Source organism: Osmerus eperlanus, chromosome 18 (assembly GCF_963692335.1).
Source record: "Osmerus eperlanus chromosome 18, fOsmEpe2.1, whole genome shotgun sequence".
In the NCBI taxonomy this organism is placed as follows: domain Eukaryota; kingdom Metazoa; phylum Chordata; class Actinopteri; order Osmeriformes; family Osmeridae; genus Osmerus; species Osmerus eperlanus.
In genome coordinates, this window is record NC_085035.1 from 4,081,268 (window position 1) to 4,098,179 (window position 16,912).

Genomic DNA, 16,912 nt, shown 5'->3' on the forward strand with positions numbered 1-16,912 from the left:
CTTCCAATGTGTAATCTATAGTGTTTTATATTGTCTAGATAGAACAGGGGTTGGTTAGGATGAGTGGGATGTATAATACCGGAGCCAGGGCTTCTCTATAATCCTTCCTAACATTATCTTAAAACATCTAGCAGTATAACTCTCCCCTCATCCTCCTGTACCTCTCAATACGTTTTGGTCTGTATCTTGGTTTCCATAAAAGGGCGACAACTTCCTGCTGTATGAGAACAGTTGTCTTTTCAATAAGACCACATTGTAGTTAATAAAACATTATGCGGTACGGAGGTGCTCCCAGAAGGAATGAGTATGGAGACACTTACAAATAGCAAACTTTTGATGTCTCATTCCCTTTGATCCTCTCTTTCCTCTCAGTCAGAATGCCTCCCTGTCTGCAGCTCTTCCTCCTCCTCCTCCTCTTCCTCCTCCTCCTCCTCCTCCTCGTACTTATTTCCATCCTAATGTGAAGCCAACGCCCAGTTTCTGCAGTACTGCGTAGTCGCTCCCTCTCCAAAATTCTGGGCACCCCCTCCCTTTGCACCCCCTCTCCCATCTTGTCTGCATTGAGGTGCAGAGGGGGAGGGAGAGGAGAGTCAATCACGAGCTCAAAGGTGCACTCCACAAAATGCCTTCCCCATGTACCTATCCTAGACTGTATATAAATACTTTCTGCACTATCTCATTATACAGTCAATGGTACCTATGCAAGCAAACTTTGCACCAGGCACATGACTTGTTGAAGTGTTGAGGCTTAGTCAGTCAGGCAATATTTCAGTCAGTCACTCCAGGGTTCGAATTACGGGGGGGGGGGGGGATTGGGGGGGTTTGAGCCCCCTAATTAAGACTTGGACCCCCCCAAAAGAGGTCAAAACAACAGGTTGTCATCGTATAATTCGCACTCTGAGTCACTCGTTTAGACAATCGGCTCAAAACTCGTTGAACATTTGCTCTCCTTTAGCTGCACTGTTTCATCAGTACACTGAATAAGCCATTCTCCACACACAATCTGTCTGGCCAGGCACCACCAAGAGCTCCTTAACGTGATGTAAGATAAAACCTGCCTCGGCATGGAAAGGTAATTGCTATCTGGGGAGAGACCAGACTGAGACTGCATCATGGAGGGAGACTGAGTCATCAGAGAAGGAGGAGAGAGATAGGGTATATTAGAGACGCAATGATATAAATGGATCACTTAATCCTTCAACCCGACCAGAACTCGGAGACCTTGGCCAATGACTGAGAGTCCTGCTTGTCTCTTGCTGTCTGCCATGTCTAAATGACTAGGAGCAGAGATAAAGCATTCAAGGACAAGGTCAAAGTAGAAGTACTCGATCCTAACCAAGTCTGAGGTGAATCCATGACATATTGTCGAATAGGCCTCCAAGAGATGAATCAATCCGACAACATACTGTATTTCATGTGTACTGAGGCTTAATCTATTCAACACTGTATTCACAGGCACCATTTGCAAAGCCCCTGCAAAGGAAACACTGACTGTAACGCAATTCTTGTAAAAAAAGAAAAAAAGAAAGAAAATGGAGTCAGACGATGTGCATTGATCGGCAGTATGGCTCGAACCTGCTCAGCGGAGGCTCAGGGGAGGCTGCTGGGTAATGGAAGGCTGAGAGGTCAGCAGATTTCTGGGCAGGACAAGTTACGAGGGGGCTCCATAACAAACATAGACATGGAGTTTAACAGGGTGGGACAGGTTGGATTGTCCCCCCCGAATGGCTTTCTCATAGAATGGAAGGACTGGAGTCCTGTAAGACTGATTTGCAGGCTATGTAATCCCCGGCCAATGAAAAGTGTTTTGAGTGATGCAGAATCACTCTGTATACTGGTCCCCTCGTCAGCATTTGAAACAGAAAGAGAGATGTGCATTATTTTTTACCTTGACAGGAAGCTGGTCTGCAGTATGGTTAGTCTTGGCTTCCACAATGGTGACTCTGAAATAAATGTTTAACAATTATTAGTGCCCCTAAGCACTTTAGTACTTACAGAATGGCTACACCATAATTCTTGATTCTAATGAATGATAGGTGGTTCATAATGGATGAGTGGTCCAAATGAGCTTGTTTTACACAGATTTACTTATTAGAGGATAATAGCACATTTTTCACAGTTGAACGAATTAGTTACAGGGGGAAAAATCATGTGATGGACACAATTTATTGTCAGACAATCAAAATATAGTGTTTTGTTGGATTATTTTAACAATGACTTGTTATTCCATTGAATGCTAGAACTATTCTTTAATAATCGTATGCCTATCAGTAGCCTATTTTGCTGTACATCTGTAGACGTGGATCTCTGTCCTTATATTTTACTGCCACCTAGAGCTAAGAGGTGTAAAAACAAAGTACCTGTACAAGAGCATGAGCATCTATATATCAAACGATGGTGTGTACATTTCACAACTAGACACAAACAAAAATGTTTGAACAATTTACTTCCAATAGGCTATCCTTTGTGGTAAAAAAAAAAAGATGTCCACTCAGTTGTAACATTGACACAACGTCGCACAAAGGGACTTTTAGACACGCGCTAACAGGGCAACAATTGGGGTCCTACCGATGTCAACACGGAAAACATGTCTAGCTAGTGAGCTAGATCCCAACGTGTAACTAGACATTTCAGATGTAGAAAACGAGTACACGTGTATAGTTGTTAAACCTTTTATGCTAATATTTTAATATTTGATTGAATGTCAGCTAGCTAGTTAGTTTTCTTTTTGTGAACGTTAGGCTAAGACTTTCCGCAAGATTCGTTCAGTAAGAAGCTAGCTGGATACATTGATCAACGTGCAAGTACAATACACGTACAATTTGTTGTAAAGTAGTGTAAATCCTTACAATGTGAGACACGTTGACTAGCTATCTAACGTTGCATAAATTGTAATATTTATTTTGTCTTGATAAACTTGGCTCAGGTTCTCGGTTGGTGTTGTTGGTAAATATGGGTCGCTCCTCCAAAGATAAGCGTGATATCTACTACCGCCTGGCCAAGGAGGAGGGCTGGAGGGCCAGGAGCGCTTTCAAATTGCTGCAACTGGACGAGGAATTCGGACTGTTCAAAGGCAAGATCAAATCAGCTACATCCTTCCCCCCTCTCAGAGTTGATTAGCGATACATTTAAGCTAAATAAGCTAAACATTTTTGTAGCTTGAAACGTCTCTAGATGACTACTTTTTGCCTCTGTATTTCTCCCAGGTGTCAGGAGGGCAGTGGATCTGTGCGCTGCACCAGGCAGCTGGAGTCAAGTCCTTAGTCGTAAACTCAGGTTCGGTCATCTCCTAACTTTGCTGGTTCTAGCACTGGCTTACATCAGTATAAATATGGACACACGGATAAGGATGGGATTTGTATGTGGTGATTTGACAGAGGAAAAGAGGAAGGGAGTGAGGAAGTAAGGAGTGAGGAGGTGAAGATTGTGGCTGTTGACCTCCAGGCTATGGCCCCACTACCAGGGGTTACACAGATTCAGGGAGACATTACCAAGGTACAGACTGAACTCTTATCCCCAAACCATTCAGAGAACAAAATGCATGTCATCAAGGGCAGAGGGAAGGGGATGTGTGTACCATCATGAGATATTTTGACACAATTTCTGCAATGGTACTGGAGACAATATTTCTCTTGGGTTTTAGATATCTACCGCCCAGGAGATAATCAGACATTTTGAGGGCCAGTCTGCAGACCTGGTCGTGTGTGATGGGGCACCAGATGGTAAAGATATCTCAGCTAAATTGTTTGTTTTGATAGTAAATATTTTCATTTCAGAGACCAAAACATTGACGTCCTCTTCTTGGTTATTGTCTTGTTTGTCACTAACAGTGACGGGACTTCATGATGTGGATGAGTATATTCAAGCTCAGCTCTTATTGGCAGTGAGTACATGGATGAAATAAGATTCCATTTGAATTCTCTGTAATTCGCTGACCGTTATTTATGACATTGTAAAAAGTTTCCTCTTTCTGTATCTGTCCTAAGGCTCTAAACATTACCACACATGTTCTGAAACCCGGAGGGACGTTTGTGGCCAAGGTAGGGATTGTTAACAGCAGTTTCGTTTGTTGTAAAAAGAATTAAGCACTCGGAGGTCCTACAAATCTGTTGCTTCCCTCTGGTTGCGGTGCAGATATTCCGGGGTAAAGATGTGACCTTGTTGTACTCCCAGCTGAAGATCTTCTTCAGTGGTGTAACTTGTGCCAAGCCGCGCAGCAGCAGGAACTCCAGCATAGGTGAGCTGGACCTCACGTCATGGGTGATTCAGATGCAATAAAACCACCCAAAGTCAAAGCTGTGACCCAGAAGGTCATTGGCAGATTTGACAACTCTAACAAGCGGCTTGTAGACGGCCGAAAATGAGGTGATCTGTAACCGACCGTCTCTCCATCCCGCAGAGGCGTTTGTGGTTTGTCAGAATTACACTCCTCCTGAGGGATATGTCCCCAACATGTCCAACCCCCTGCTGGACCACTCATATGGTAAATACCTACACAAGTGTCTTTTATCCCAATTCAATGTGTTGTCATGGTAAATGTTGGGAAATGCTGACAGTGTTTTCCCCAAACTGCTCAATAGAAATTATTTTAGATATTTAACTCAAAGGAGATAGTACTGAGGGACAGTTAGGGTGATTTGTTTTCAAAATGTTTGAAATCAAATCTAGCAAATATGTGGAACAAGTGTATTATTCCATGTTACATGGTGTGTCATTTAAGTATCTGACACTGTGCAATACTCTGGATCTTAATCTCGGTCTGTGTATCTCAGATGTAGATTTCAACCAGCTAGAGGGGCCGAATCGGATCATTGTTCCTTTTCTGGCCTGTGGGGATCTCAGTGCATTTGACTCCGACAGAACCTATCCACTCCAGGTACTGGTGCCCTCATTGACAGAAAAGTTGTTTCAATTCTGTTTGAGTTTTTGTAAACAATACATCATTGACAAGAAGGCACTATTCTTGTGAAGTTCGAAAAAGTACTTACAATTGATATATTTTGCTTCTCAGCTGGATGGCAGTAAAGAATACCAGTACACGCCCCCCACCCAGCCCCCAATTTGCCCACCCTACCAACAGGCTTGTCATTTGCGCAAGAATAACCTATTGGCTAAAGAGGATTCCCCTTCCCTCCCATTGGATGAAGCCTTTTCCTCCATGGAACTTTCAAGCCATCAAGGAGAAACCCCTGCCCATTCATCAGCCTCCTCAACACAGAACACTGTCAAATAACATTACAAAAAGGTTCATCAAGATACATAGTACTGTACATGAGTACGTTTTTAATTTCTTAGATTTCTCAAACAATAAATCGATTTTACCATTTCCTTTAATTCATTGTTAAGTCATTTGTTAATTGTGTTTTTTTTGGTTGCAAAGTGAAGGACCTTGTTGGTTTAGATGTCATTATCAGACGCTCTTATCCAGAGCGACATGTCGATGTCGTTTAGCAACTTAAGTGTCGTGTTTTTGGTTGAACTGGATTTGGGTTGCTTGGTTTGATGTTTTCTGTGAAATTGCTTCTGGACCGCAAATAACCATGGCGAATCGGCGATACTAGTCATAAATATCATAAATAGACTTCAGAGAGACGAGACTAGCGATGAGGGAGAACAGACGTCGGCACCAATTGCGGCGCGAAACCAAGTGGCTCTCATGGCCACCTTTCATACTAGAGTTATTATATTTATAGACTAGTTTCTGTACATTCCGTTCCGAGAATGTAGTTCACTATGCTGAAACCTCATTGTGTGGTCAGGACTCGAGGCCTTGGTGAACTGCAGGGCTGCAACACCTGAGACAGCAGGACGTGCATAGAAAGTCTGTTTTATATCCGATGACAGGTTTACTTAACCCTCGTGCTGCCTTCGGGTCACATGACCCAAAGGTTCATAACGAACCATCGTTGTGTTTACCCAATTTTACCCAATACAAAAACAAATACAAATAATTTTCTTTTAACCATTCCAATGTGGGGGGTCTGAGACAGCCCGACAGTTAAAAGAAAATGCTTCACTTTGTTTTTGTATGAGGTAAATTTGTCGCAATACGACGGTGGGTCACAATGACTGATGGGTCAGAATGACCCGAAGATAACACAAGGGTTAATGTTTCTTTTTTTTATGTACAGAAAACACTGTTTTCTCTCCTACAAAAAAAAACGTCAACTCTTCCTCAGGTTTTGTGAAAGCTGGCCAGAAGCAGCATACTTTTTGATACATCAACAACAGACATCTTTAAAATGCTTCATTACAACGTGAATTAATCTGTCAACATTGTACTTGTTACAGTATATAAATGCACTACGTGATACTATAGATATCAAGGCTAGAAGTATGATTGAAACTGAACTTATTTTAAGTATATACGGCATGTGGCAAGCAGATATAGCTAACAGACCAATAGAGACAATACATTACATAAACAATGTATTCATTTAGCAGACATGTTTATCCAAAGTGACAAACCAATAGTGCATACAAAGAACTAATGAAGGTGTGTGTTTGTGTGTGTGTGCAGTTGCAATGATCAGCACACCCAACAGAAGATGTCTAAGTGGTGAACAGACAGGAAGATGCTGATGTCAGAGCTGTGTTTCAGATACAAACTTTTAACCACAAAAACAAATGTTTCATATCCTCCAGACAACATTTCTCTGTTTGGAGACATTTTCTCGAAACAGTTTGACATGAGCCAAACTGCCGAACTTCCCGAATAACAAAATGTCTCCCTTCTTTCCCTGTTCACTCTATCAGTCTTACAGGAAGACACTGTTGTGAATTATGCTCCAGTGACATTTCAACGGCCATTATAACCCAGAGTTGTGCTTGATCATTTTGTAGAGTATGGAAAAGTTGTCACACACTGAAATGAATCTTCTTTAAAATTTAAAAGAGACATTTTGCAAATTTTCTTACACACATATTTGCACTGTGTTGCTATCTCTGGTTCCTGTCCCTTCCTGTCCTGAGGTATATTCTCTTAAATAAATGAAATGGTAATGTTGTACTGAGGATGTGTGTAAAATATTACTTAATATGTGAAAAGTTGTACTCCGTATGTGTTAATAAAAATAGAACATGCATTGCAGTTGAGTCAAATTATTTAATTCAAGCATTAACAGTGACTCAAATATGAATAAATTGTTGATTCGAATTTGCCTTTCACTGTCAACATAACAATTCCCTTACAGATTAGCCAACATTGTGTTTAGAGTTAGGACTACTGTCGGGCACATCTGAATTTACTGGCTGATATGGGCCTGTGCGTACCCTGTGCGTCAATGTTTCTAAACACAATAGGACCACAATTATACTGAAATTGTTCCTTCCCAGTGGCAACACGCCCACAGGTCGATGTGAAAGGACCCCGAACAGTAAGTAGGATGTTGAGCACCGTGGTGCCATGAGGGGTCACATTTTTAACACTAACTGATGAATGCTCAGGCCAACTTTTATCAAGGGGTTGTGTTCACAAGAGGTTGCTGTCCTATTGTGGCACTCAAGTGCGTTCCCTTACAGTAAAGATATGAAGTGAAGGTGTAGCTTTTCTTTACCCCATACAGTGTACACCTGCCAGCTCTGACCTCATTCTCAAAATTCCTGCCCTGTTGTACCCCATAGATCCAAGATGTTTCTGTGCTCTAAAGATCTTTTCATAGATTCTTTTTAAAATCCAATGCACAATCATTTGTTCACTCAAATCATCACCTCCCTTACACTTCCTTATTTCTTCTTGGTCAACTGGTTTCCTACGCCTCAAATAATACTGGCTGCTCAGTGCTCCTCCCTTTGACAGAGTGAACAGATAGCATGTCTCCGTCTTATGTTCTACTAATGTGTAAGTATTCAATTGTATTTTCCCTTTTCATACTATTCAGTCATTTAATATATAATATTATATAGAGATTGAGGCAATTTATCAAAGGGGAGTCAGGTGGCTGAGCGGTTAGGGAATCGGGCTAGTAATCAGAAGATTGCCGGTTCGATTCCCGGCTGTGCAAAAATTACGTTGTGTCCTTGGGCAAGGCACTTCACCTTACTTGCCTCGGGGGAATGTCCCTGTACTTACTGTAATTCGCTCTGGATAAGAGTGTCTGCTAAATGTAAATGTATGCTTGAACGTTTTCAGATGTCACTTGTTCCACAATCAATGAAGGATGTGCAGGTATGTATTGCAGTGTCGGGCTGTGTGAATAATGTTTGATTTTGTTATATTGTTTTGTGCAATTACATCTTTTTAGTGACGAATCAGGACTCTATAACAGTAACTGTCGACAGAGACAACTATAAATACATTTGTAGAGTATTTCAATACCTAGTTTTCATTTACGGTATTTTCTTGTTGTTTCTATACAGACAGTGTCACCACTCCAAAGATTTTATTAAACCCAGGGTACATCAATGAAGTTACACCTGTCTTTGTGCGCTGTGAGTCTTCAAACCACAATGCACACAAGTGTCAATTCTACAAAGACAGGGGATCTAATCCAATACATACAACTCAAAATGCTACATGCCAAATCAAAGTGACCTGGAATAAGTTTATCAGCTGGAAAAAGACAGAGGTCGAGCTCAGCTGTGCCATACTGGGTGGAGACGGGAAAACAGTTCTTTCCAAGATGAGCAACATGGAAAGACTTAAAGTCAATGGTAAGTGTTATACTTTAATTGGGTACATGTTTTACAAGCAGATAGTCAAATGCATAATAGATCATTCATTTTACCAACAGACCCAATTGGAATAACCAAGATCCACGTGGAAAACACAGGTGTCGATTTTTGGACACTTCGGTGTGTGGCGACGGCTGGAGAATTATGCAATTTCTACCTAAATAACATTCAAGTATTAATAAAGGAAACACCATTCCAACGAGGTGTGTGTGTGGAGAGAGTGTCCACGGAGGTGCTGTGGAAAGAGAGGATGATGAGTTCTGGAGACGTCTCCTTCTCCTGTGAGGTGAAGCTGAAGGTTAGGGATGAAGGCTCTGGGTCTTCGTCCTGGGCAGTAAAACGGAGTGAACCGTATAACTTCACTGAAAAAGGTGAGGTCTCAAAGCAAAGATCACTTTATTGATGTAAAATCAAGATTTCATCACAAAGTATGCTAACTAATAGATCTGTTTTCAGTTTTGAATTTACCTCAAAACACCACCTCAGCCAGTCTCATCCTATCCACTAGAGGAGGTTCAGATGACCTAGCCCAAGGTGAATATTGTATTGACAGCTATTGTTGCCTTGTAAACCAACAGATTAGAAATGGACCCACTGTAAACTATTCAGAATTAAATCCTTTGGAAAGCAGTTCTATGCTGGTCTGAAAGTTCTCGCCCTCAGGATTCGGTCCACAGTTCCCTCTCTTCAGTGGACTGATCACCACTTCTCTCTTCTGTTGTATTCTCCTTATCGGCTCCGTGGTATGCTGCTACCGCCACAGAGAAGGTGCAAATTCCTCACTTTCTTTCCCAGATATTTCTTTAACCCTTGTGTTATCTTCGGGTCGTTCTGACCCATCAGTCATTGTGACCCACCGTCGTATTGCGACAACTTTACCGCATACAAAAACAAAGTGAAGCATTTTCTTTTAACCGTTGGGCTGTCTCAGACCCCCCACATTGCGAAGGTTAAAAGAAAATTATTTTTATTTGTTTTTGTATTGGGTAAAATTGGGTAAACACAACGATGGTTCGTTATGAACCTTTGGGTCATGTGACCCGAAGGCAGCACGAGGGTTAAAAATACTTTTTGTTTACTGTATGTTTTTCTTGTTTTTTTCCTTCGACGGTTCACTTTAAGCCAAGAAATCCTCCACTGCCATAAGAAGGTAAGAGCATGTTATACTTTTTGTGTTGGCTCAAGCATAACTTTATATGATGTCTGTGGATTTCCATTTGTGTTGACAGAAACCGACATGAACAGGAAGATTCACTTGAACCTGTGTGTGAGTATTGAGCAGTCAATGTATCCTCTGAAAGCCTGTTTAAATGCAGCCACAAACCACCCTGCATGTTTCGTTTTATTCTACAATAGATTTTCACCTGTGTGAAAATCACTTGATCATCAGCAATAGACATGAATAAACAGCTCTTGGGTTTCCTGGGATTCTAGCACTTGTTTAGTAACTCTGTTGCCTTATACTCAGCGTTTTACATTTGATAATTGCTCCTAAAACAGATGCGGTCATCCAAAGACCTGCAACCGAGGTGAGTAGTCGTGTGGTCAGTGAGAATGACTGAAGGATAGCTCTAAACATAATGATACTTGCTTTCACTCTCAATGTTAATTTGTAACACATAACATTGTAATATTTCATTGTAATATTGTAAAGTATAATAACTTACCCTGTCTTTCCCTGTTCACTCTATCACTCTTACAGGAAGACACTGTTGTGAATTATGCTCCAGTGATATTTCAACGGCCATTACAACCCAGAGTTGTGCTTGATCATTTTGACGAGTATGCAGAAGTTGTCATACACTGAAATTAATCTTCTTTAAAATTTAAGAGACATTTTGCAAATGTTCTATTGCTATCTCTGGTTCCTGTCCCTTCCTGTCCTGAGGTATATTCTCTTAAATAAATGAAATGGTAATGTTGTACTGAGGATGTGTGTAAAATATTACTTAGTATGTGAAAAGTTGTACTCCGTATGTGTTAATAAAAATAGAACATGCATTGCAGTTGAGTCAAATTATTTAATTCAAGCAAGGGTGATATGTTGGGCGCACAATATGTTTTAGGGGGTTTATTTATTGGGTGTGCTCAAGCCTTCGGCAAGAGCACAACCTCTCACATATATATTATTGTGAGAATGCTGTTCAGCATTCTCACTATTGTTTTTCAACTTCTTAGTTCTTCCGCCGTTTTTTGGCCTTTAACTCGTTCTGCATACTTTAACCGATTCCTACAACTTTTGTATCAAAACGTTCAGCTCCTTCATGAGATGATGGCTATGACTTTTGGTACTTCTCACTTTTATACTTTTTAAGACATTAAGGTTTTTGTGCAAATTATTCTCCCATTAAAAGTAATGGTAAATCCTTTCAAATCATTAAAAAGCTTCCTCCTCTTTCAAACGTAAACAGAAGAAGTAGGCTAGCTAGTCGGAACAAGAATATTATCGTTTTAACAGCTGAAATTATAGTTGGGAAAGTAATAGCAGTAGCAGATGTAGCCTACCATTGAGTGCGTTTACTCGGCTTTCTTAGTAGGATTCAATGTGTTGATGGAATGAAACATACAGCAGTAGAACCGATACAGGAAGACACGGCGACACTTTGTTGCAGAAGGATGATGGTGCAAGTTTTGTCCGTGGAGCATACAACGATTAATAAAAAAGAATCATGTAGACGCGTTTATTGAGTAATCGCATAACTAATTACACATGTAAACGGAGTAATCGTATTATTGGCATAAACCGACAATTGCTAGTAATCGTGTTTCTCATGGTCAAGTAAACGTACCAATCACCTGTGTGAGAGACTGAGTGGTGCGTGTCTGTCGTTACGGTGATGGTGCAGCTATAATTGCTAACGCGCTGAGGGCAGAGAATAAGAGAAATGTAGCTAGAATCCACACCTCAAACAAGATAACCTAGACGCAAAACTGTACGTCCAATCCAAAATATAAGGATATTTTCCGAGACCCAAGACTCTGCCGAAACCAGAGATGTCCTTTATATGTCTGTGCGGTCAGAAATACGACTCTATCGGCAGTTTCAAAATCTTGTTCCTTCTTGCTTTCTCTGACTGATTTTACTCACCTCTCCATTGAAGTTAGTGAGAGAATTTGAAAGGCTGCTCTCGCTTCAAGGCTCATAGCTGAAAATCTGTAAATGTGAGCTCTTTAGTAGTTACATTGGCTGAAAGAGGACAATTTTTCCTACATTTTAAGGTATAACTTGTTTCTGTAAGTTAAACTATATGAACGTTAGAGGAATTTGTTTGACAAATTAGTTGAATATCAGAAAAAAAAGAGCTCATTCATAAAAATCAAGAAGGAGCAAACATTTTAATGTATTTCAAACTGTCATAATTCAAAATTGGCTGAACATTTGAAAAAGCTGAATCATTTGGGAATAGCTGAATGTCTTGTGAACATTTTAAAGGTTGAATGGTGTCTCTAGCTGAAAGTAAGCTGAAGTAGTTACCAGTTCAGCTTTCAGCTTCTCCCGCATTGTAGGCTATTTTAGCTCTTAGCTTTGTTAAGATGATGCAGATGATGCAGTTCAGCTTCCACACTGCCTCTTTTGTGTCACTCACACATTTTTGAAATTCATTTCAGCTTGCGGGTATTTTCTCATTTCTCACTTTTATACTTTTTAAAATATAAAGGTTTTTGTGCAAATTATTCTCCCTTTAAAAGTAATGGTAAATCCTTTCAAATCATTGTTGGAATGCTGCTCCAGCCCCTTTCAAAAATACCTTTCGGTTGCTTTGAAGCTTCAGCTTATAACTTTCTACTAAATGTTCACTATTTTCAGCTTTTTAGCATGGTCAGCTATCCCCATTCAGGTTTTCAGCATTCTCACTGCTGTTTCGAAGGAACAGCCTTTTCTAGTTATTATTTCTTTTTGCCCCCCTAAAACTCAGTCAATATTTGGCCTACATAGACAACCTAGGTGTCAAAAGTTTCGTCTTGGTAGCGATTGAGTTGCTTCTATTGGGATTTACGTTCCGTTGCATGGTTTAAGTGGAAATTACGTTTTTGTGGCGAAAAGTGAAGCTAACGGTGGCTAACTTTCTAGCCACAGTCAATGACGCTACTTACGTCACTAACGTCACGAAAACTCGCGTGACTACCTCTAGCAGAACATTAGTTTAGCAGCTCGTTAACTTCTGGGAGATAGCTAAGCTAACTGCTTTACTGAAAGGGAGCTGCAGAAACGCCACAAGCAAAGAGGCTAGGGTGATAACTATTTACTAATTTTACTTTGTGATATGACACACAATTGTGACGTGTAATGTACAATATAAGCTGATTTTATTAAGGAAATACATCTACTTTCGGAAACAGTAGTCTACTATGTCACTGAAGTATTAGCATCATGACATTAGCCTCTGTTGGCCGGGCAACACATACTACAGTGGTCTATGATGCATCTGTTTTCAATCGTTAAAATAAACATTCCTCACAAATACATTTTCGTTGTAGGATTTATTATGACATTACATTACAAGTAAACGATTTGTTGGTGAAATTATCATTACCTGTGGTTTCAAACCAGTGTTGCTCACTGCAATGCTGTAGCCTACGTGAGACTACAAAAACATCTACACTGCTGTAGGAAGTCAAACGGCGACAGAACATGTTCGGCACTCCCCTTACTTAAATCAAAAGTCTATCTAACTACTAACCTTAACTTCATTGCCACAGCCTAAACTGTGTCAATCTGTTCATGAAAATAATTAATTTCAGCCTAAACCGTACAACGGAACGTTAAATCCAATTCAACCAACGCAATCGCTACCAAGACGAACACAGCAGTAGTGTACTGTACAGTACTGTACAATTAACCGGGGCAGCTTCTCCACACAGGGCTATATCGCACTTGGCGTTGTTACTGACAATGATCGCTACCAGTGAGCTTTTTATGAAAGCGATTTTCCACTAAATAAATGTCAAGCTTATTTACGTTTTTGGGGGCATATTTTCAGTTAGCAGATGGTACTGTTTGAATCGCGATTCCATCTTCTACTGCTGGTAACGTCGTAGAATAATCTTCAAAGGGGGTTCTTTATTCATGAATGAATGCAATATGAGTAGGCTAAATGCCTTAAAATATCACGAGAAGGGAAAAACTTAAAAGGACGTTTAAGTCATAGAGATTAGGTCAATTTTTACACCGGTCTGCCAAATTTATTCGTTTTGATTCAACGATGAGGCTGCCTCTTGCAGGGGAAATGAGAAGACATATATTTCATTCTACACTTCACTCGTATTTTCAGTTGTAAATGAGCATCAAAAAAAATCTCTTAAATCTATGTAATCTTTATGAATAATAAGTATGCATTTTTATATAAAATATACAGAAATATCAGTTGTAAAAATGTCATCCAAAAACGGACCCCTGTGCAACCGACGCAAGCAAGCACACCCTACAATTTCCCCAGAAATTGTACCCTCTCTAGTTCAATATTCCATTCTCACTTTGTTAAAGACTCGTAATTTTGCATTGCAGCACTAACAGTTCATGTGTTGAGTATTATTAATAAATCAATAAATAGTAGTAAATAGCCTATATTTACTGAATTAGACTGTACACCAAATGCAAGTAACTGATGACATGTTCTCTATTTAGGATCATCAGCGAATTACATTGTTGAATCAATGTCTGTCCAACATTCAGGGACCTTATGACGGCCGGACTAATGAATAAGAAATATCCTAGTGTAACTAAATTCACCAGATGTCGGTAGGTCACCTAAATACTGAGGTTACTGTCATAGGTTTCTCGTGCTTGATGACCTTGGAAAGACTTTATCGTAGTGTTAAGTCATATCTAATTACATTTAGTTTCAGCTCGTGCAGGTTCAGTTGAAGTGACAGTTACAGAGACACTGGCTTAACTTTCAATCTTCTTGTCGACACAGCAGCCATTGCTTAAGTAGACGGCAACAACAATTGCCAGGTAAGGAACTTTTCCTCGCCTTCCAGAGTAGACCTAGCGACTATTTAGCCTACATAATTTTTGTCCACATCCTTGCTTTTAATGTTAATCCACATGACGTTGCATGTCAGGGAAAATATTAGCTAGACAATTTCGGTAGCCTACTGTAGGTGGCAGCAAAGCATTTCGTCAAGGTAATTTCAGAATTGGCACGTATTATTTTCACACAGGGAACCTATATTTGGTCCAGCCCCTTGCAGCGCCCACACCAACCCTGCCTGATACACAACCTCCGTTTGACTTGAACAATGTAGCTAACAATGACCTCGTAAAATGACACATTATGACACATATTTTGGCATATTCAATTGATTCAAGGTCATTTAAAAAGAAACAGAAATGTATTGGCAATATGCAATCGTGACAAAAATACATAAATATGTTTCTTGTCACGTGGCTGTTGGTTTAACGCTTTGCACATTGCAGTGCAACATCCTTCTTATGCAGGGGTGTTGATAGAAGCACCCCTCGCATGATGTCAGTTCCTTTCCCCTTACTCTTAAAAAAAAAAACTCTTGCCGCTGACGTTATAATGAGCACCCAGTAGGACTTTGACAATGACGTTAACAGTGACTCAAATATGAATAAATTGATGATTCGAATTTGCCTTTCCCTGTCAACACAACAATTTCCTTACAGATTAGCCTACATTGTGTTTAGAGTTAGGGCAGATAGTATTATGATGGTGCAATCTTGTATTGTGAATACAAGTTGGTTTTTGAGCGACAGTAACAGGAAGCAGATATTCCCTATTGCGTTGTGCAGATTGAATAAATAAATATAGATACCAAGACATATTTTTTGGGATGCAGTGAACAGGTGCACTTGCTCACTTTCCTTCATTCTCTGTCTCTCTCTCTTTCTCCCTCTCTCTCTCATTGTCTCTGCCTTTCTCAATTATTCTCTCTTGCTGCTTTTAGATATACCAAAACAATTGCTTCAACATCCATGATGTCCATGCAATATCCGTCCTCTCTCCCAGGCTGATGGGGGGAAGAGAGAGAAAGAGAGCGCAAGAAGGACAACGATTGTTGCACGACGCACATACAATTTGCAATACGTTAGTGATGCCATTCACTTTGTTGGTCAGTAATTGATTGTGAACCGTGTTAGAAGCTGATTGGCTCCTCCCCCATGTCACGGCTTCAAGGACAGAATATGACCACACTACGCATGGAGCAATACTAAGCATAGAGCGACACTAACATGCAGTAAAGAGCAGTCCACATCTGCCCTGACAGGGTTGACGTACACCCCTCTGTATTTTCATCCAGGAGGGAGCATTGGAATCGAGGAGGAGGCTGAGCGGCAAGACCCGGAGAGAGAGATAGAGAGAGAGAGAGAGAGAGAGAGAGAGAGAGAGAGAGAGAGAGAGAGAAAAAAAGAAGGATTCTGCAGTTCTGGTGCCCTCGCCGATCATGTTTTACGCACACAGCACACTCTACCAAAGCCCCGCTCGCAGAGGACAGGCGGGCGGCAGAGGATGAGAGGAGCGGAGGGAACGACAGAGCAGAGGTAGAGGAGAGGAGGACGCCACGGGCCGAGCACGAAGGAGAGCGAGAACCAGGAGGAGAAGGAGTGAGCTCTGCAGCAGAATCCCTGCCGTTCGGGAGCGCAGGACTGCGTGACTGGTCCGTGCTCTGGGAGGAAGAGAGAGAGAGAGGGAGAGGGAGGGAGGAGGAAGGGAGGGAGGGAGGGGGGGGGAGGGGAGACAGGCTCAGTGCCGCACAGCCTGACTGGATGAGTAGCAGCATCGGCAGTAGGAGCAACAGCAGCAGCAGCAGCACTTAGCCGTAGCATCTCCTTTGTGGCTGCTTGGGGGGGGGGGAAAAAGCAACCGTCGCCGGGGCACCACGTTCGCAAGCTCTCTCTCTCTTTCTCTCTCTCTCTCTCTCTCTCTCGAACAACGCACGCAAAACGCGCGCGCTCTCCCCCGGCGCCACGCTCATACCCACGCAGTGGTGGCCGCCGACGCCGTCGTCAGAGCCGGGGCAGGAGCAGGGGAAAGGGGGACGGCTGCTAGCGCGACGTGGGGAGCTACGGCGACAGCAGCCACAGCAGCAGCAGCAGCAGCAGCAGCAGCAGCAGCAGTAGCAGTAGCAGCGGCACCATGGCACAAGCCGCCAAGCAGCTCCGCAAGAACAAGGACCTAGCGGAGGCCGCCGCCCAGGAGCTCAAGGAGAAGGAGGAGGAGAAGAACAAGAAGAGGAATAAGTCGAGGGACCGCAGGCGCAAGGTACGTTC

At 41.6% G+C, this 16,912-nt stretch overlaps 3 protein-coding genes across 7 annotated transcripts in view; all 3 read left to right on the forward strand.

The window, feature by feature from the left end:
* Nucleotides 1-2,548: 2,548 nt before the first annotated feature.
* ftsj1 (FtsJ RNA 2'-O-methyltransferase 1) lies at nt 2,549-5,334 on the forward strand. Of its 3 annotated transcripts, none has more exons than XM_062484060.1 (11): nt 2,549-2,815; nt 2,927-3,073; nt 3,207-3,276; nt 3,378-3,495; nt 3,644-3,722; nt 3,831-3,883; nt 3,987-4,040; nt 4,135-4,237; nt 4,400-4,483; nt 4,773-4,876; nt 5,012-5,334. In XM_062484060.1, exons 2-11 carry the CDS (start codon nt 2,953-2,955, stop codon nt 5,231-5,233), a joined length of 1,008 nt encoding a protein of 335 aa, XP_062340044.1. In that variant the 5' UTR covers nt 2,549-2,815; nt 2,927-2,952; the 3' UTR covers nt 5,234-5,334. The 3 variants fall into 3 exon arrangements, with proteins under 3 accessions (XP_062340044.1, XP_062340043.1, XP_062340045.1); XM_062484059.1 differs by having other exon boundaries at nt 2,549-2,804; XM_062484061.1 differs by having other exon boundaries at nt 2,549-2,768.
* Nucleotides 5,335-7,762: 2,428 nt separating this feature from the next.
* Nucleotides 7,763-10,501, forward strand: LOC134038732 (uncharacterized). 3 transcript variants are annotated; one of them, XM_062484277.1, is made up of 8 exons: nt 7,763-7,840; nt 8,132-8,167; nt 8,359-8,652; nt 8,733-9,044; nt 9,130-9,207; nt 9,337-9,441; nt 9,796-9,823; nt 9,903-10,501. In XM_062484277.1, the coding sequence occupies exons 1-8, from the start codon at nt 7,813-7,815 to the stop codon at nt 9,949-9,951; spliced, it is 930 nt and encodes a 309-aa protein (XP_062340261.1). In that variant the 5' UTR covers nt 7,763-7,812; the 3' UTR covers nt 9,952-10,501. The 3 variants fall into 3 exon arrangements, with proteins under 3 accessions (XP_062340261.1, XP_062340259.1, XP_062340260.1); XM_062484275.1 differs by lacking the exons at nt 9,796-9,823; nt 9,903-10,501 and having other exon boundaries at nt 9,337-9,582; XM_062484276.1 differs by lacking the exons at nt 9,796-9,823; nt 9,903-10,501 and having other exon boundaries at nt 9,160-9,207; nt 9,337-9,582.
* Nucleotides 10,502-16,778: 6,277 nt separating this feature from the next.
* The window catches only part of ank1b (ankyrin 1, erythrocytic b), a 19,852-nt gene continuing 19,718 nt past the window's right edge, over nt 16,779-16,912 (forward strand). The window contains 1 exon segment of the mRNA XM_062484821.1: nt 16,779-16,904. Coding sequence (XP_062340805.1) covers nt 16,779-16,904 — 126 coding nt within the window.

Coding starts and splice junctions, on each gene's coding strand:
- ftsj1 (XM_062484060.1), top strand. CDS start 2,953: ATGGGTCGCTCCTCCAAAGATAAGCGTGATATCTACTACCGCCTGGCC. Junction 3,074..3,206: donor GGAATTCGGACTGTTCAAAG/GCAAGATCAAAT, acceptor TATTTCTCCCAG/GTGTCAGGAGGGCAGTGGAT. Junction 4,238..4,399: donor CAGCAGGAACTCCAGCATAG/GTGAGCTGGACC, acceptor TCCATCCCGCAG/AGGCGTTTGTGGTTTGTCAG.
- LOC134038732 (XM_062484275.1), top strand. CDS start 7,813: ATGTCTCCGTCTTATGTTCTACTAATGT. Junction 7,841..8,131: donor GTCTTATGTTCTACTAATGT/GTAAGTATTCAA, acceptor GAACGTTTTCAG/ATGTCACTTGTTCCACAATC. Junction 9,208..9,336: donor TTCAGATGACCTAGCCCAAG/GTGAATATTGTA, acceptor TCTCGCCCTCAG/GATTCGGTCCACAGTTCCCT.